The sequence below is a fragment of the Theobroma umbraticum genome, unplaced genomic scaffold, assembly GCF_002168275.2.
Source record: "Theobroma umbraticum cultivar Fairchild unplaced genomic scaffold, ASM216827v3 scaffold_81.0, whole genome shotgun sequence".
Taxonomy (NCBI): domain Eukaryota; kingdom Viridiplantae; phylum Streptophyta; class Magnoliopsida; order Malvales; family Malvaceae; genus Theobroma; species Theobroma umbraticum.
The window spans coordinates 371,816-391,092 of NW_018397268.1; the positions used below are offsets into that span (position 1 = coordinate 371,816).

General features: G+C 33.8%; 3 protein-coding genes across 7 annotated transcripts; 1 reads left to right on the forward strand and 2 right to left on the reverse strand.

Moving 5' to 3' along the window:
• The first annotated feature begins 4,835 nt into the window (after nucleotides 1-4,835).
• LOC110424976 (abscisic acid receptor PYL4-like) lies at nucleotides 4,836-6,215 on the forward strand. Its single transcript, XM_021439709.2, has one exon. The coding sequence runs from the start codon at nucleotides 5,093-5,095 to the stop codon at nucleotides 5,738-5,740; it is 648 nt and encodes a 215-aa protein (XP_021295384.1). The 5' UTR covers nucleotides 4,836-5,092; the 3' UTR covers nucleotides 5,741-6,215.
• A 2,946-nt stretch (nucleotides 6,216-9,161) lies between these two features.
• TBL33 (TRICHOME BIREFRINGENCE-LIKE 33) lies at nucleotides 9,162-12,210 on the reverse strand. Of its 2 annotated transcripts, none has more exons than XM_021439705.2 (6): nucleotides 11,844-12,210; nucleotides 11,506-11,717; nucleotides 10,723-10,900; nucleotides 10,432-10,631; nucleotides 10,183-10,341; nucleotides 9,162-9,770 (listed from the first exon to the last, which is right to left on the reverse strand). In XM_021439705.2, the coding sequence occupies exons 1-6, from the start codon at nucleotides 11,910-11,912 to the stop codon at nucleotides 9,431-9,433; spliced, it is 1,158 nt and encodes a 385-aa protein (XP_021295380.1). In that variant the 5' UTR covers nucleotides 11,913-12,210; the 3' UTR covers nucleotides 9,162-9,430. The 2 variants fall into 2 exon arrangements, with proteins under 2 accessions (XP_021295380.1, XP_021295379.1); XM_021439704.2 differs by having other exon boundaries at nucleotides 11,506-11,722; nucleotides 11,844-12,209.
• Nucleotides 12,211-15,347: 3,137 nt separating this feature from the next.
• Nucleotides 15,348-18,645, reverse strand: LOC110424977 (protein trichome birefringence-like 33). 4 transcript variants are annotated; one of them, XM_021439710.2, is made up of 6 exons: nucleotides 18,471-18,645; nucleotides 18,143-18,365; nucleotides 16,481-16,658; nucleotides 16,163-16,362; nucleotides 15,899-16,057; nucleotides 15,348-15,699 (listed from the first exon to the last, which is right to left on the reverse strand). In XM_021439710.2, exons 1-6 carry the CDS (start codon nucleotides 18,643-18,645, stop codon nucleotides 15,363-15,365), a joined length of 1,272 nt encoding a protein of 423 aa, XP_021295385.1. In that variant the 3' UTR covers nucleotides 15,348-15,362. The 4 variants fall into 4 exon arrangements, with proteins under 4 accessions (XP_021295385.1, XP_089641214.1, XP_089641213.1 ...); XM_089785088.1 differs by having other exon boundaries at nucleotides 18,143-18,353; nucleotides 18,459-18,645; XM_089785087.1 differs by having other exon boundaries at nucleotides 18,450-18,645.
• Nucleotides 18,646-19,277: the final 632 nt, after the last annotated feature.

Sequence of the window (19,277 nt, forward strand, 5' to 3'; positions counted from 1 at the left end):
ACAACTGCATCCTCCTCCTAGGAACATACTTTGAATTGTACAAAAGTGAGGAGTGGCCATTACAGATCAGTACTTCAGCCCCTTAATATAGAAGTCTGTGGGCATCTAAGAAACGAACCCACCCATAAATAAGGTAAGCATGTGACTAAATAAAAAATGCCAAATGGTTAATCTGTTGATCTTTCTCTTCGGTCATTCTGCATTCATGTCATATTGTTGCTTTTGCATTGACATTACATGTATTTTCTATCTCCTTTACTTGCAATGCGGTTTATACTTGTGCTATGACTAAACCTGTTCTGCAGCTTTATATTTTGTCTTCATTTTTGTTGTTTGGTAGAGAGGAAGTCGAAGGAAGAGAGGGATTCGAACCTTGAACATTGAATCTCGTCAAGGAGAGATAGTAACCGCTAGGCCAAACTTGGATTGTCTCTCTTCAGCTTGCTTTATAATATGTTTCTAGCGATAGACCATTATCATTATGCTTTTCACAGCAAACAATTTCAACTTGTCAAATGACATGATCTTCCTGGTTGTTCAGTGATTTTTATTTTTATTTTTATCACATAGATTTCATTTAAACATTATATATGATGCTTGTATGTTTATCAAACCACAGCTAGAGGCTGCATACGAGAGTTGTATGTTCTTATAGGGATATCATCTGCGATCATATAAGCACTAATGAATTAGATCCTAGCAGAACTGTTCTAAACTTCTATATCTTTGGAAAACTTTTGGGGCAGGGAGCTACTAGCACTGATAAATCCTACAAGCAGATTTTGGTGTCGGCAGGGTTGAAATAAATGAGCATCACAAGTAGAATTCTCACCCCATTTTGTCAAACATAGGGTTTTAACTGTAAATCATGCCACAGTGAAAAGTTTTATCTCTTTTACACCAAATCAGGGAGAAAGAGAGGGAGAGGGAGAGGGAGAGATTTAAGAATTGTTAAATGTCAAAAACCATGGGTGGGAGTAGAGGGGTTTGGAGAGCCTGAAACCAGGAATGTTGCAAACCCTGTTCTTCTTTCTCTATTAACTTAATAGTCATGACATCAACAATGAACAATTAGCCATACAATAACATATATAACAGTTGTTTTGGATTAAGTTCTTGGGAAAAGACTAGTCTTGTGGAAAGTTCCATGAACCAAACGCTCACTGACAAGTTGGCAACCTTAAAAAAGCATTCCAACTTGGAAATTAAAAAAAAAAAAACTTTGACCTTTTCTACTCTTACTCACATCAAAGACCCTACCAGATTCATTTCCTTGACCAGGTACTTTGACTTTTTTTTTCATGTTAGGCCTCATGAGTCAACTTGGCTACTAGCATTTGATTATTAGGATTTCTAGGAGAACATTTTGAACACTACAAACACTATCTTCTAAGTTTTTTTTCTTCTTAATCTCTCTTTTTTTTTTTTTGGAAATGTTCAAAAATGAATTTTGTTTTACTATTTTGTATTTAAGTGTATTGAACATTTATATTATAAAAAAAATTTAAACTTTAATATAAAATACATCAAAGTCAAAGTTATTATTTTAATCTCCGTAAGAATTTTAAAAAAAATAAAGAAAAAGAGACGGAAAGAGTAATATTTTTCATACCTTTATTTCAATGCTAGCTTACCTGCACCAATTATTTTTTCCCTTCTTGGGTTAGGTTAGTTATTCTCTTTTTCCTTTTCCCAATATTTCTCATATCCTTTTTTGTTCTTTTCTTTCTATTATGGGTGAAATACAATATCTCTTTTAAACCCTTTCAACCTTCATTTATCATGAAGACAACCCTCAAAATAGTTTTTTATTTTATATTAATATATACATTGGAATTTGTCATATTTACACAATTTGAACCCTACAAGTTTGGTCTTACAATCAAACTATTGACAAATTATTAGATAAACTCTTAAAGACTCTTAATTTAGAGCTAGGGCTTAATTTTAATTGCAAAACAACTTGGATTAAACATAAAAATAAAAAAGAAAATTGATGATTGTCTTTATAATAGGAGCACCAAGGTGAGGAGATTGGGATAAAATTTTCAAAGTAAGTAAAGGAACAAGTTGGTGGGAGTTGGTTGGAATAGGGAAAGCAAGAAAAAAAAAATGGGAGAAAGAGGACAAGAAAGAAGAGATCAAACCAAAGGGAATCATGTCAAAAAAAAAAAAAGTTTGCATAGAGTAAATTAAAGGGGAAGATAGAGATGATTAAAGTTGAATGTGGGTAATAAAATAGAACCAACTTGACACCATTCAAGTTGATTCAACTAACCCTCTTTTTCTTTTATGGGCCTTTTTATTTTTTGGGGATTTTTTTTTCTATTGTTCATTTTCAAGAAATTAATTATCTTGACAAAGAAATGAATATATTACATATTTTTATCATAATTTGGTGATGAATAGATGGCTTGCCTACCTTTTGTATTATGTTGCAAGTTGCATGGATTGTGCTTATCTAGCTTAAGAGCTGAGACTAAAGCTTGCATATTATTATTAGGGTTATAAGAAGGGAGAAGATACAATGTTTCTTGTCATGTAATTAAACTATTGAAAACTAAATAAATACTTAAATTATATATAATTATAAAATTCTCAACTTTTTTAAAATCAAAGAGCTTTTATGAAAATTTGAAAAGGAATATAAATTTTAGAAGTTAACAATTGGACTAACATTAACAGAGAACCGAAAAATTTCATCACACTTAAGCAAAATTATTTAATATATATTACACCTGAAATAAAAATAAATGATTGAATATGTTGTAAGACTCCATATAAACAAAAATAAAATTCCTACTAATATGGATGAATTGAGTTAATCCCAGCTGGCCAAGTGACATGGAATTATTAGATAATTGCTGCTATTACCAAAAAAGAAAAACCCAATCAAGCCAACTTAATATGATGTCGACATTTTTGTTGAAATTAGTGCTATTTTGTTTGTTTTGTACCTCAAGTGGAAACTGCATGCTTACTGTATTCCAGAAAAGAAATTAAAAATATATCTTCTACCAAAATAAAGACATCAATTACTTAATTAGCATTTTTTTAATTTAGTTAATTAATTAATTAACAAAAAAAAATGTATTGAGGAGGGAAATGCAAGAGTGTTCCCTAAGTAATTAATTTGTCTAGTAATGTATTTTGCACACAAAATCTATTAAAATTCTACAAACTAATGATGAATTTGTCTTACATAATTACTCCCATAACACTATATATGGATCATTTGTTTAAATTATAGTTTTTGTTAAAGTAAAAATCATGAACTATGAACCATTATTAATTAAAATATTTTAAAAAAAATAAAATGAAGAATATTATTAGTTTTTTTTAGGCTAGTTGATAATGATGAAAACAACATTGATAATATTATGAAACAAGTTGCACATGATCAAGTTAGCCTAGTGGGACAATTGTAATCTTTTTCTCCTCCTTATTCTAGGTACAAATTTTCCATATGAATTTATCACAAGTCAGCCATTAATAATCCTTGGAAAAAATTGCCGACAAAGTCTTATTTCAACGATAAGAAAGTTCCGGAATCTTTAGATTCAAAGTTTGAATCTTATTATGTGTGAATTTATTTTAATTTTATGTTGATTTTGTTTGATTCGGTTAATTATTAATTTCTTTTGTAAAGATACTATTCTAATAAAATTGAACCAAGTAATCATTTTCTAATTATATTCACCCGAAGAGATCTTTATTTTGATTAGAAAATCAAGACTTAATCATGATAAACATGTTTTGGTTATTTCCTTTTGATTTGAAAGTTATTTATTCACTTGCATTTCAATATTTTCAAATTGATTCGACGTGGAGGGCCAAATTCACTTTCATTGTTTTTCTATGATTTAGGGGATTAAAATTTAGGATTAATTAAATTGAACAAATTAAAGACGCGTGATACACGTTGAAGGAAGCAATTAATGAAGCATTTGTGGCTTACTATACAAGTCTTTATTTTTGTACTGTATATCTTAATTTCTGCTGATTATGAAATTAAGGACGTGGAAAAAACAATGTTAATCTTAACTTTTATATAGCATAAATCAAGCCCTTCTTAAGCGTACCTAATTATTTAATTTAATAACTTAAATATTATCAATAATTGATAGACTTAGAAAAAAAAAACCCCCCACCAAAAAGGAAGAGAAAAATTAAAAAATTTTCTCTATTGGAAATACTCCTTAATTTCCTTTTTATTTTTCTTTTTCTAATTTTTGTGAAAACTAATATAGAAGTTTTGATTTTAATGTAATTAATATTAAATTTTGAATTTTTAGAATATAAATGGTCAATAATTTAAAATATGAAAAATTTAAAAAATATAAAAAATAATTTTATAATGTAGAAAAAATAAGAATATTAAGTGCATAAAAAAGAAAAAAAATTATTTTGAAATGTCTCAAAACAATGAAAAAAAAAAGAAGTGGATGAAGCATAAATCATTTATGGCTTACTTAGACTAAAATAACAATAAAAAAGAATTAGAGGAAATATAAATCATTTATTATATTTATTTTTATATTGAAATTCTATAATCGTAATTAAGCAAATGATAAATTCAACACATTTCTCGTACTATTAACGAGTTAACAAATGATCTTACTAAATTTGATATTTTAAAGTAGTATTTTTATGTGAAGACTTTATTTATGAAATAAATCTCTTTCTTACTTTGCGAAAACAAAAATCTTATAATATAATTTTTTAAAAAAATTAAAAAAAAAGAAAATGAATTAAGAAAGTGGCAGTTTTGTAGTTTGAATAAAATAATAGGATAATCTACCTAAAGCAAAGTCCAAAGAAACTGCAACTTGGCGATCCACTTGCAGTGTCCGGCGTAAGCTAAAGCTGTTTTCGCTCCTCTCTTCTCTGTCTTTCGCCCCCCTTATAACTCTTTCTCCAAGAAATCCTCAAACTATTCCAAGTGGTCCTCTTTCTTTCCCTTTTTTTTTGTTTTGAAACCCTCCCCTTTTGATCTTTCACGTATTTATTTCAACCCCTCCCACGCGGTTTTAAGCTTAACATGACCTCCAACACAAACCCACATTGACCCAAAACCAGCAAAACAACCACAATGCCTTCCTCGCTGCAGCTCCACCGAGCCGTCTCCGCCACCACCACCATCGGTTGCCACCAAAAACAAGCTCAACCCACCACCGCTTGCACCCTCACGAGGCTTCTCCCTCTTCCTTGCGGTGTCTCGGTGCCTGACACGGTGGCGACGTACCACATCCACACGGTGGGGCCTAACCAGTGTTGCTCAGCCGTGGTGCAAGCCATCGAAGCCCCTGTCGAGACGGTTTGGTCAGTGGTTCGTCGCTTCGATAACCCTCAAGCTTACAAGCACTTCCTCAAGAGCTGCCATGTCATCGTCGGTGACGGCAACGTCGGGACCCTCCGCGAGGTCCACGTCGTGTCCGGCCTCCCCGCCGCTTCCAGCACGGAGAGGCTCGAGATCCTCGACGACGAACGTCACGTGCTTAGCTTCAGCGTGGTTGGAGGCGATCATCGGTTGACCAATTACAAGTCCGTCACGACTCTCCACGCTTCTCCGAATGGTAAAGGGACAGTTGTCGTCGAATCGTTCGTCGTCGACATACCGCCCGGTAACACTAGAGACGATACTTGTATTTTCGTCGACATCATTGTACGTTGCAACCTTCAATCTTTGGCTCAGATGGCGGAAAACATGGCTAGAAGAGCAAAACCGTCATCCCCATAATCCAAAAAAAAAAAAAAGTTCTAAATCTCTTAATTCTTTTCTCTTTTTTTGTTTCCGAGATGGGTTCTATTGTCTCAATGATGGAAGATCGGCTAACGGGACTCATACCGGGAATTCCCATAGATCAAATAGAAGCCTTGAAGTTGAAGGTGATCATACAGAACTAGTACCATGACGATGATCTAATGTTATAAAACTTGTTTTTGCTTCTTCTTCACCCTTTTCCTTTTGTGAAGATTTTGCTTTGATCACAGTCAATTTTTCTGTTCATTGTCTATGTAATTATATGAATGAACTGCTTTGTCTCAATGTAGAAGGGGTGTTCTTTCTTCTTTCTTTCCTTACGTACGAATCAGTCACAAAGTTTGCAGTAATCCCTGTGGATTTCCACTGCCCTTTAGATTTCCTTCTTCTTTTACCCCTTAATATGTAATTTTTTGAATATATCATAAAAGCACTAGGTAATTTCAGTTAACCCAAGCTATATATATCTTCCATGGAACAAATTCTTCAAACTTGATCAATGTTTATAATCAGCAGACGATCAATTTGATTATTTGTTTATCATTCTTTTCTATATGGGAAATCATTATTTATTCGAAATACCGTCAAATTTCGTCCATTATATTAATCAAATCAATATTTTTTATAATAAAGTGCACAACCTATATTTATTTATTACATGTTGCCAAATATTCGCCGGATTAATGAAATAATTTTTCATTGTAAAGTTCAAAAAGAAAATGTTGCAAATCTTTGCTGTAAAGTGTTAGGAGATTCCAATTTTGTAATGCACTAATGATCATTAAGGGCGTTTTATTTTATATATATATGCAAAAACCATGCATTGAACATGGTTTCCAATGTGATAAGTTTTCTTAATAATGTGCTTTTCTCCATGGCAAAACAGTTGTTTGGAGCTAGATTTATCCAATAATTATGTGTCGTACTATGCTACATACTTACATCATTCCATTACATTTCCCTAAACTTAAACTTTGAGAGAATATCGTAATAACGATTTAAAAATAAAAATATACTAATAATTAATAATTAATTGGAATCGGAAAATCGGTGCGTAACATGTGAGAGGCTCAACATGTATTAATATATTAATATATGTAAAAAAATTCAAATTTTAGAATTTTCCGTATAAGATATATATATATATATATATATATATACACACACTAGCACACGAGAGGAAGGAATCAATCAGGTTGCTTTTGCAAATAGCCACTTGACTTTTGATAACTCCAACTTGATGTAGGAAAACAATGCAAGTTGATGTTAATTTTTTTTAATTTTCTAATTATATTCTTTTTCCCCTGTAATTTTCTCTTATTATTATTATAATTATTATTTTATGCTGTGTTGTGCAAGGGGACGGGGAGATTTTGCAACTTGGGTATGCAAGTGGGCACGGAGGCCATTAATGTTCCACCTTGTTCACATAAACAAAAGAGAAAGAAAATGAAACGAAAGCCACCCGTTCTTGTTTCTGTGCTTGGCAGCTGATTTGACTGGTCACGCTTTCCATTTGTAAAATCCTTTCCATTGAATTGATGAATCAATGCCCATGTTTATCATAAGCCTAAATATAGATTCCAGGGGTCAGGCTCTAGGATTTCTGGAAGGAATTTTTGGTTTTCTGTTTGTTTGATACAGGTTACTGTTGTGTATACTGACAATCAGGGCATCTTATCTCTTTGCTCATTGTAGTTTTTGGCTTGTTTGTTCTTTAGGAAAGTTTTCAGTACGCAGGCAACAGAAACTGGAAGTTGCTTAAACAAATTGGCTCATGATTTCTAGATTCTCTATATTTCCTTCACACCCTGCGCAGCTTTCAGGTTTTTCCCCCTCACCAAATCTGTAGCAGTCACGTTCTTGCTAGATAGCTTTACTCTCATCTAAAGAAAACTGTTGTATATCATTGTGAATTTCAATTAGATTTTGGAATTAAGCATAAACTGAGAATTTGAGCCCTTTTAAGCTTTATTTACACTATAAACCAGACTTTTGCGAAACAACCTGTCGTTACATGGTAAGTAAATTATTACACGTCAGTTGACACTTACGTTATTTGTAAAATTGGAAAAAAATATATATAGAGAAAACTATTAATGAATTATAGCTGATCCATCCAAGTGAATCTTCAGCTTTTTCACAAGAGTCGTTTTGCCCACTTGCTTAAATGTCGTGCTGATTTTTTCACAGTTGAAACAGCTGGAATTTGCTCAGAAAACCAGGTGGTGGCACCCCCGACACGTGGTTCTTGTCTGCAACTAGATAAAGATATAAAGAGAGAGAGAAAGTATTTCCAAGCTAGCAAAGCTTTTCCAAGGATGATGTTATTGATATTTAAAGGCTGAAAGCTTGGCAATTTGTTGCTGGGAGAGAGAGCAGCAACAGCAGCAGCTACAGCTAGGTTGGACATGCAGACTTCCAGTATAGATATGCGAAAGTTGACATGTGCAGCAACAGGTTTTAGACAAGTTGGTTTGTTCAGAAAGAAAAAGGGCCTGTCTGCTTACACCAAATCGATTCTTGAATTAGCATCAAGCAAGCAAGCACAGGGTTCCATCTTTTTTATTTTTGGGAGATATAAAGAAAAAAGAAAAGCTTCTATCCTTTAAATTGAGTAAGACCTTACACACATATATAGGAGAATTGAAATTAAAGCTTCAAGAAATGTTTTTGAATTGATTAAAGAGGTTGTTCAAAGAATATTTTTCAAGGATCATCCACATGGAAATCATCAGGTTCATAGCATGCTTTGAAACATTGATTGGTTTAGGATAGTGCTAGAGAGTCGAAATTCTGAGCTCTGATCAAGGTGGTTTCTTGCGGAAGGGTGAGGAGAGGCTCTTGGAAATTCAAAGGAAGAGGAGAGGATTCCTTTTCATGTTTTCCAATTTATAACAATATAATGTTCAAATTTATGGAGCTCAAATTTAAGTCTTTTTTTTTTAATTTTAAGATTAAAATGTCAGGATTTAAAATGTAATTATCCCTTTCAAATTAAGCAATTTTAGGATGCAATCCTAGCAAAAGAATGGCTAAATAAAGTAAAAAAAGATTATATAATTACACAAGTTTAACGTCTTCCTCTTTTACTGCATGAAAAGGGAGATGTACAATACAAGCATAAAGGAATGAAAGCTCAAACAACCAATTTTTTTCCATGGGTCCATAATCCTAACCCAAGATTGAAGCACTTTGCCTATCCATTTGAAAACCCAATTGAATTTATCTTATAAAAAGGGCAGCCCAATTGAATTTGGTCATAGTTTCTCCTTAGCCCTAAAGGCATATAAACATGATACAAACTAGAATATTATGGTATGATAAAGCAAAAATATATGTGCAAATATTGTCAAAATTAGCTAAGAAAGTAATATTTTCATTCTGATAATTCAAGTTAAGAGAAAAAAAAATCAATCAATTCAATCACTTTGTGAAATTTCCTTTGCAACAAGCTCTATTATTTTACAAAGCTCCTGTTTTCATTTCTTCTTCCCCCTTTTGACTGTCCAGTCTGTTGACACCAATGACCACCCCAAGCCCCCAAAACTAGTAATGGAAAAAAGGGTTAGACGCCACTCGATCGTGTTGCTGGCCATGACCAAACCAATCAGAAAGAAGATTTGACAGATATATTTATATATATTCACCATTGAAGAATTATATTCAAGGATAGAATAGCTTGGCAAAGAGAAGCTCATTCCAAGTATCTTGAAGGCCTGGCAAGCACCAATGCACGCAGTCAGCATAGCTGACAGGGTTTGCTAGCTGCTCAGGCGTCAACGGATTCCATTGCTTCTTGTAAATCGATGTGTGAGCGTCTTTGCGGTAACTCGAGAGTTGAGTGATGTTGAGAAATGTAATGGGAAACTTTGATTTGCTGAATACTTCTCCGATCACCTTCATTATGCTCTTTCTGCTATCTGAACCCCAGTAATTAGGATCTTCGATCAATGTAGTTTGATTGTAACAATTCTCACCAGGTTCACCTCCCCAGTCGATGCTCCTGCCAATTGTGAAATTATATCACTGATGTAACCAAAAAATAACAGTACTAGTAACAATAAATCTACAGGGTAAGTGTTGGATATGGATAAAAATACGTGTATGATGTCTACACTCATATTCGTCAACTGTGTTGGACATGAGTACATCAAAAAGTAGTACTACTAGTAATAAATCAAGGTGATTGTGGGATACGACATATGTCCGACACAGGTTGGTTCAATTTTGTAATATTTTTTTAATATATTTGAAAGGTCGAATTTCTATATTCATATCGTTCATATATGTATCAGATATGAATACTTGTGTTCATTAAAAAATTGAAAAGTGGGAATAATATAATAATAAATTAGAACAGATTTTAAACTGATATATATAAGAGAAAAAACAGAGGGAGTTTAATTTCTACTCACTTTGCATGAGTAGGTGACATGCTAGTGAAGAAGACCCTTGTCTTCTTGCGATCCATATTTTTCCTCACCCATCTCAACAAGGTTCTCATTGCCATTCGATAGGCATCCTCGGTTGACACCACCATTATTTCTTTCTCCTCATCCTCAAAGGACCCTTTCCTGTCGAAATTAACGTAATATTAAGAAATCAGACCTTTCCCTAACCAAGAGAAGAATTGATGAAATCTATCTAGGGAGAATGAGACATACAAGATCTTCATCTCCAGGCCGGTCATCCACCAAAGATAGGTGTTGAAAACCAGAATATCGACGCCTTTCCAATGCTTGCCATGCTTGTTGATCGAACCTTTCCTGACAATCCTATCAGATATCCTGTGAACAACAGCATTGTCCGAGTTCGATTCCAGGAGGAATGGAGCCCAGTAGAATTCAATGGTGGCATTGTAATCCTAGACAAGAAAATAGAAAGCTTGTAAAAGATTAGCAGCACGATTAAACAAGCAATCAATGGGAATTTAAACAAATTTGATCTTAATTTACCTTGGCTCGAAACACTGTCAGGGCATCATTGTTGTAAGTTTTCATGGATTTTCCATCTTCGGGGAGGAGTCTATGGAGAAGGCAGATCATTGATACGTATTGACCACGATTCAATGAGTCTCCCACAAACATCATTCTCTTCCCTCTTAGGCTCTCCAGCATCAACGTGGCATTGAAGCTGTTAAAGTCAGGACAGCATTACTTCAATCTATTATCATAAATTTAGGCAAAAATTGTTCAAGTATTTGACTCAAGGGACCAAAATGTAGCTTTGAGCGTGCTCCCAATCCGACCCCTGATTCTCTCCACGTGGCAGAATGTCGAGAGTAAAGGCCCACATCGACTGAGACATGGAAATATTAGCAGGTAATGAGTCCCACCTCCTCTGTATTTCGATACTTGCCCAACACCGACAATTTTTTATCCCTGTGGCCAAGGATCCACCTTGGTTTGGCACGTGTACAACGATGCAACGTGGGCAGCCGCCTCTAGCCGGAATCACAGGCCGGAGACATAATGGCCCCCCGAAGGAAAAACGTAACAGGTTTCTAATTTGCCAATTCAAGCTAACATACAGCTAAAATTATGATTATTCTAAACGCGTTACGTTCTATGCCATGAAACAATAAGAACAAAGGAGAACAAGACAAAATTTGCGTAAGATTTTTGGCATGTTCTTCAAAGGAAAAGTTGAAACAATATGAAGAAAAGGAATCAAATTTAGAATTATGAAAGGGGAGAAAGAGAACAAAGGAATGATGATCAAAAGGTATCTGTTTTTACCTAGGAAGATCGCAGCCATGGGGTTGCCATCTCCATTTCTGATACTCCCTGTCAGGTCTTCCATGTTCTTGACACGTCAACTGAGGTTGGATGTAGGGGCACTCCGATTCTTCATAGTGAGGCCGAGTCAATTCGTCCGGAACCCACCTCCCACTGAACACGTCACACCCTTCCTCGGTCTTCCCCGCAGCGAATGGCAACTTCTCTCTTTTCTTCACTAACCCCAAAACCAGACCCCAACTCAGTCAAACGAAAACAGTAGTCTTCCAACGGAAAAAAATCTGCTAATTGTCAGAAACCAACAAAAGAGCTTGACCTGACTGATCAGGTGAACTCACCTGGTCTAGAGATTGGTCGGCCTGGGATTGGTTCAAGCTGTCCGAAAATGCACATGAAGTCTTCCCCATAGAGGAGAGCAACGAAAACAATGAAAGCTAACAGGGTGAAGAGGTAAGGTGAGAGACGAGCCTTTCTAAGAACAGCAGACGAAGAAGAAGGAAGGGGAGGCTTCATTTTTCTTCCCAAAAAACAGGGAAAAAACAAATTTTCCTTTTGTCTCTTGGATTATTCTGTGGTAACTAGTAACTATGGGTATCTGGGAAATATAGAAATGTTGAGATTGGATTGAATAAATATAGGAAACTATGCCAAAGAGTTGCAATCCTTTGGAGCAAAGCTTTCAGATTTGTGAGATGATGGACAAAGTCTTTAACAAGCTTGCATATGGTCACCAGGTCATGTCTTAACTGTTTAATTGTCACGTTCTAAGGGTTGAATTTTCAGCCAATTTTTTAGAATTTTTGTTTAATTTAGATTAGACATGAACATAATTGAATAAATTAATGATTATTTAACTAATACTGATAGTTACTTGGGAGGTAAGTAGGTATGGGGTAGAGTAGGACCAGAGTTCATGGGGGGAAAAGTGGTCCATTGTTGAAATTTTAGAGCAATTACTCCAACGGCATATAAAACAACTTGTCATTGCCTCAATGAATATGGGTTATAATTAGATTTAATAAATAGAATTTTTATTCACATTATATATATAAATAGGATAAATCTCACTTATAATATTTCCTATAATTTTAACATACTACCCTTTGGTTTTTTTCCTCAACTAGTGGATAAAATCATATTCTCAAAATGAATTATACCATTAATCTCGTCTAATAAAATTATCAAAATTTGTTCACATTTAAAAATATTTTGGTAAATTATTAAAATGTAAAAATAAAATGATTTTACAAATTTCTTTTATATAATCTTTATTTTGAAAAGATCCAATTGTTTTACTTAAAATATTGCTTCGAATTTGGTGATATTTATTTAGATTGCTCTCAAGCACTGCAAGTCATCTGTAACTGAAATCGAGTATTGAATATTATACTAATTAAAACCCACAATTTCACTTAACTTTCACTTAAAATTGAATATGATTTCTTTCTTCATCCTAGATATTGGGGGAAAACATAGAAAATTGGTATTCTATTTATGTTCATTTCATTTACTTTCAAATGACAATTAAGGACAATTTAGTTCACCATCTTTCTCTAACAGGCTTTAACATTCAATGGTTAGTTGTCCTTTGACCATTTGCTCAATACAAGTAAGCAGCAATATACTAAATATTTATATTTCATTTCCAATTTTGCATAAAAAGAAGGGTAGTTCCTTTCATCCTGAGGGTCACTTTCTACCTGCAAAACCTACAAATTTTTGAATTGAGAAATCAATGAGTGATTATAAGAGTAGTGGGTAGTGAATGATTGTAAAGGAAGATTATAATTTCCCTTGGCTTTCAAGCTAAGGGTGTCCCGAAAGATGGCATATCGTTATCCTACTTTTATACACCCATTATTACAATGACTTGGAGGGGGAAAACAAATATGGGGTGATGATGAACTAATACTAGATAGGGTTGCTTTCTTTTAAGGGATTTAGGTGAGGATTTGGTGGCATTTCACCTTCTATATATTTTGTTGGTTTTTCGATGCTTTTCTTACTCTAATTCTCAACAAGCAGCAGTTGTTTAAGTGTTACCCAGCTGATAGGGTCAGCAACCCAATAGGGATGGATCAACTAAACAAATTTCCATATTTTTTTATTGCCCACCTAATATTCATAATTAAGTTTGTATAAATGGATTTTTTTAATCACTTTTTTCCTAAGTTACTACTAGTATTAGTTTTCTAGTTCTAGTAATTGTCTTTTAACCCACTCTAATGGCACCATTATTTTAGTTGGATTTTGCAAATTTTTTTAACATTATTACATGATCTATTTTTAGTTTTTTTTTTCTATTACCTTGGTTCAAATGTAATAGTGAATAGTGAAAATGTTCTTAAGAGTATATCTGATATAGTACAAAACTAAACGAGTAATGGTCATTCATTCACTTTGATATATATATATATATATATATAAGGTCAGCATGAAGTAATATTTCAGCATTAATTAGTGTAATACAATCCTTGTAAAGGGTCAGTTGCCATTTTCAAAGCAAAAGGTTTTGGAAATTTTCATTCCTTTATAATTGGCTAGTTGCTTACAGAGTTTCCAACAAAAGCTAAATCATGTACCCTTAAAATTGCAAAAAGCCATCCTCAAGGGAAGTAGGAAACTTCACTTTCAAATTATATATACTTTTGTAAAAAGTGCAGTCTCCTCCAAAGTTCCAATGATGCTGGCATTTCCATTTGTATAGCATTTAAGAGATTCAACAGAATTGTAAGGCTCATTCGTGGAGATCCCCAAGCATTATAATCTCAGGTAATCTCCTCAATTAGCATTTACTTGTGATAATTTACAGCAGAAGGTTAACTTGTAGTCCTAGATTATGCCATTCCTTGGAAATTTCAATTCGTTTTCCCATCTAAAACTTCAATCTACAGCTTTCAGAATGATGCCATCATGCCTTTGAACTGCTGTAATTTATTTTACCATAGGAGCTAGTAAGCAATGGCTCAAATAACTGATTCTGATGGTTTCGATTTCAAGCCTGTAAAACCAAGTTCTTTAGCAAAACTGAGGTCCATGTTTCCGATTGTTTGTTTGTTTCTGTTATGCCTTTTGCATTTCAGATTGAAGCCAGATAAATGCTGGCATGTTTCCATGAGCATCAGAGACAAAAATCTTAAAAGATAAGCAAGCAGACGGCATGTTTGAAACACAGATCAGATTGTATGACCCTTCTCGGACCCTGCTTTGGATCGTACATAACTGGTCAGTGGCCCATTAGTGGTTTGGTCTTGGCTTCAGATCTTAGCGGTCCCTGTTCGATATTAATTTTGAATGCACAAAATTCAAAAAATACGTCATCTCTTACATTGACAATAATTTTAAATACATAAATTTTGAGAGATACAAAATATTTTGTATTAAAATTAATCTCGAATGTACGACTTTTGTAAGATATAATTTTTTTTTTGATACGAGAGATTAAATAGTTTTTTTATTTTGAATTTTATATATTAAAAAATGATAATCTCAAAGTTTAAGTTCAAATTTAGTTTTTTTTTGAGTAATTTTAATTCATACATCGTGTTGATATTGCATTATTATTCTTTTCAACATATGCCAGTGCTTCTTTGTTTCAACATTACAAAACAATCAATTTAATCACTTAAGTGACAATCAATTCAGTCACTTAAGTGACCATTTTCTTTGTAGCAATCACTATTATTTTACAAAAAAAAAAATCCACTTCTTTTTCTCTCTCTTTCCCCTACTGTCACCATGCCAAGAACCCAAACGTGTAATGGAAAAATGAGTTATGTGCCACTTGCGTGTTGGCAATGCCCGAACCATTTACAAAGAGGATTTTGATTTCACATTTTCATCATTCAAGATTGTACTCAAGGGTAAAATAGCTTGGCGAATAGAAGCTCATTCCAGGTATCTTGAAGGCCAGGTAAACACCAGTGCACACAATCAGCATAGCTGACGGGGTTTGCTAGCTGCTCGGGGGTCAGTGGAGTCCATTGCTTCTTGTAAATCGAGGTGTGTGCATCCTTGCGATAGTTTGAGAGTTGAGTGATGTTGAGGAACGTAATGGGGTACTTGGATTTGCTGAACTCTTCCCCAATCACCTGCATAATGCTTTTGCTTTCTGATCCCCAGTAATTAGGATCTTCAATTAGAGTTGTTTCATTGTAACAGTTGCCACCAGGTTCACCTCCCCATTCAGTGCTCCTACCAAATATACAAATTTTAAATCGTCAGAGTGGTTTTAATCAAAGTAATTGAGCATTCAAGCACTTGACTCGATACTGCATAATGTTTGTCTTTTTCCATTAAGCTTCTTTCTTTTGTTTGCATGCAGCCCCAGGATCACAGTCTTGTGAATATATATTATATTAGATTAAATTGAGAGAGAGAGATATTGACTCACTTTATATGCAATGGTGACATGCTAGTGAAGAACACCCTTGTCTTGTTTCGATCCATATTCTTCCTCACCCATTTCAGCATGCTTTTCATGGCCACCCGATAAGCTTCCTCAGTTGTCAGCTCCTCAATATCCTTCTTTTCATCATCAAACGATCCACTCCTGTGGAAAACATAAGCCATCCCATCAGCCCACAAGAGTAAATAAAGCAACAAAAGTGGCATAAAAAGGGGCTGATGAATCAATCCAGGGAGAAGCAAACAGTACAAGAATTTCATCTTCTGGCCGGTCATCCACCACAGATAGGTGTTGAATACCAAAACATCAACTCCTTTCCAATTCTTCCCATGCTTGTTGATGGAACCTTTCTTAACCATCCTCTCAGCCACCCTGTGAACAATAGCATTATCGGAATTCGATTCAAGAAGAAATGGTGCCCAGTTGAATTCAATGGTGGCATTATAATCCTAATTAAACAAAGACAAAAGAAATTAAGAAACAAAATGAATTCTAAATCAGACCAATCCCGAAGTAGTCTTGATGAGAATTTTAAAATTAATTTAACAAATTCCAGCATGAATTTACCTTGGCTCTGAAGACAACTAGTGACTGATCCTGGGAGGTTTCCATGGATTTTGCATTCTCAGGGAGAATTCTATGGAGGAGGCACACCATTGAAACATACTGTCCCCGGTTCAATGAGTCACCCACAAACATCATCCTCTTCCCTCTCAAGGCCTCCAGCATCAATGTGGCATTAAAACTGTGACAAAGATTATTTGACAAACATCATCATACATACTAAATCAAAGTAAATAATATAAGTTTCATTTCATAGTTAATAGAAATGAAAAACAATGCTTTTTCTCGAGATGTTACACACAAATTGAAACCAAATGGTATTCAATTAAAGAAAAAAATAATATATTTCCGTTCCATTTTTAAATGTTTATCTCTTTTCGATTTTTACAGAAATTAATAGAGAAATTAAGATAAAAACTTTGATTTTGATATATTTATATTAAAATTTAAAAAATAAAGTCAACTTTAAGGTATAAAACTAACTTCGTGGTTGCATTACTTTGTTTATTATTACTTCAAAATTTTCAACTAGTTTGGCTCTAAGCAATCCACCCAATAATCCCAATATCCATTTTTTTTCCCACCAATTTAGTTGTAGAAACGATCATCACTAACCTAATATCGATCCACGTGGCAAAATCATAAGGAGGTGCAGGTTAAGATCAGAGTGGGCCCAAATACTCCAGACACTTGGACAAGATGAAAGTAATGGGTCCCAACTCCTAATAGTTTATACTTAGACAGGCCCCGACGTGCGACCACGACAACATTGGCAAGGTCAACCATGAGAACAAAAGGCTGTGGGCCGCTGCACCGGCCGGTCGATCGTGATAAATACATCTTAATATTTAATTTAACGATAAATATAAACAAAAAATAAACATTAAAGAGAAATATTTTTTTCATAATGTAGTAATTTTTGATCAATTATTCAATATTTGAATTAATGTATTCCTTTAATACATTTCATAGGTTAACTTTGAATACTCGTAAGTGTATTTTGTACTCTATTAGTAATTACGTAAAATATTACTCTTTTGGTCTTTTCCTTTTTATCTATATTTTGTTTTTAGAATATCTGAAACTGAAATCTTTATTTTATTAAGACAGCTAATACTCTTACTTTTTATTATATATTACAAATTCATTTTTCATGAACACCAAACTACAACAATACTAGTAGTAGCTTTTAAATTATATACATTCAATATGTTCCTAATTCAATTTCCAACAAATGAAGAAATGGCATCAAACCAAAGTAAAAAAAAAAATTAATTATAGGAAATGCTAATTAATTAATGTTCCAAATTTAATGATATTGCATGTAAATTACGTAAAATTTAAAAACTATTTTACTTGTCTTATAATCTTTATTCACACTTTCAAACCATTAAATGCTTGGATTTTCCTTTTTTAATAATTTTCCGATAATTCTTCACGTCAAAATCCAAAAAAGGCTTATGTTTTTAAGAACTTGAAGGCATGCATTACTATTTCCTATGCTGAAACCTGAAACAACCAGAACAAGGCAGTTGGCAAACAAGAATCGGAAAAGAAAGTGTTTCTTTAAGAGCCCAGCATTAAAAGATACAGAGGAAGAAGGAAAGAAAGAAAGAGATGTGAATGTGGCTTCTAGTTGTTTGATTTTGGTTTGGTTTTAATTACCTGGGAAGGTCACAGCCATGGGGTTGCCATCTCCATTTCTGATACTCCTTGTCAGGTCTTCCATGTTCTTGGCACGTCAACTGGGGTTGAATGTACGGACACTCCGATTCCTCATAGTGCGGGCGAGCCAACTCGTCCCTCACCCACCTCCCACTGAACACGTCGCACCCTTCTTCAGTTCTCCCTATAGCGAATGGCAGCGACGTCGTCTCTTGTTTCTTCTCTAACCCCAACAAAAACCACTGTATCAGTCAGACGACCCTCGAACCAACCAATAACTCTCCAAAGAAAAACACAATTTGAGTACTGAGTTTACGTGTTAACTTACCTGTTTGAGAGATGGGTGGTTGGGTTAGGACGAGCTCGCCTTGGCCAAAGATGCAGAGGAAGTCCTCAGAGTAAAGAATGACAACGAAGAGAATGAAAGCTAACAAGGTGTAGAAGCAAGAGAGAGACGTGCCTCCTAAGACAGAAGAGGAGGAAGGAGAGAGAAGAGGCTTCATTTCTTTTTTTTCCTTCTTTCCTTTCGGGTATGGCCAACTATATATGAAAATGGGGTTTGATTTTCGAAAGCTTATAGATTGCTTTAAAGGATCATTTGCTTAATGAAGAAATATATCGAAATTTCAATGTTTCACTATATACAGTATATAGTTACAATATGTTGGATATATATATGATAACTAATATGAAAATTAATTAATTAAATAACTAACTGAAAAATAATATGGAGTTTTAATTATTAGGATTTTTCAAAAAAATTACTGTTTTGTTTTTATTTCTTTGTCTGTCTTTTCTTTTCTGGGATTTTTTAAAATTGAATTTCCTTTTTCCTAGCTGTTGGCTGTTATGTTAATGTTTTTCTATTGGAATCCCAATTGTCATATGGTCAGCTAGCTAATAGTGATGGATCAACTAAAAGGGTTTACATATATATATATATTATTTATGTACCTAATTAATGATTGTAGTTAGTTGTCTATATATGGATTTCAATTGGTTTCTTTAATTTTCTTGTTTTGGTTGTCTTTTAACCCATTGCATATTGAATTATAACTTACAACACATTTTTTTTATAATATAGAATTTTTAGGTGAATTTCATTATATTTTTTATAAACAATAACCTCCTGTCT

Excerpts from the sequence above, each read along its gene's own strand:
- TBL33 (XM_021439704.2), bottom strand. The coding sequence starts at position 12,018 with ATGAAGCCTCCCCTTCCTTCTTCTTCGTCTGCTGTTCTTAGAAAGGCT. Across the intron at positions 10,901-11,505 it reads CATGGCTGCGATCTTCCTAG|CTTCAATGCCACGTTGATGC; the intron begins GTAAAAACAGAT and ends TGACTTTAACAG. Across the intron at positions 10,342-10,431 it reads GGCCTGGAGATGAAGATCTT|GAAAGGGTCCTTTGAGGATG; the intron begins GTATGTCTCATT and ends TAATTTCGACAG.
- LOC110424977 (XM_089785086.1), bottom strand. The coding sequence starts at position 18,645 with ATGAAGCCTCTTCTCTCTCCTTCCTCCTCTTCTGTCTTAGGAGGCACG. Across the intron at positions 16,659-18,142 it reads CATGGCTGTGACCTTCCCAG|TTTTAATGCCACATTGATGC; the intron begins GTAATTAAAACC and ends TCTTTGTCACAG. Across the intron at positions 16,363-16,480 it reads TAGTTGTCTTCAGAGCCAAG|GATTATAATGCCACCATTGA; the intron begins GTAAATTCATGC and ends TTGTTTAATTAG.
- LOC110424976 (XM_021439709.2), top strand. The coding sequence starts at position 5,093 with ATGCCTTCCTCGCTGCAGCTCCACCGAGCCGTCTCCGCCACCACCACC.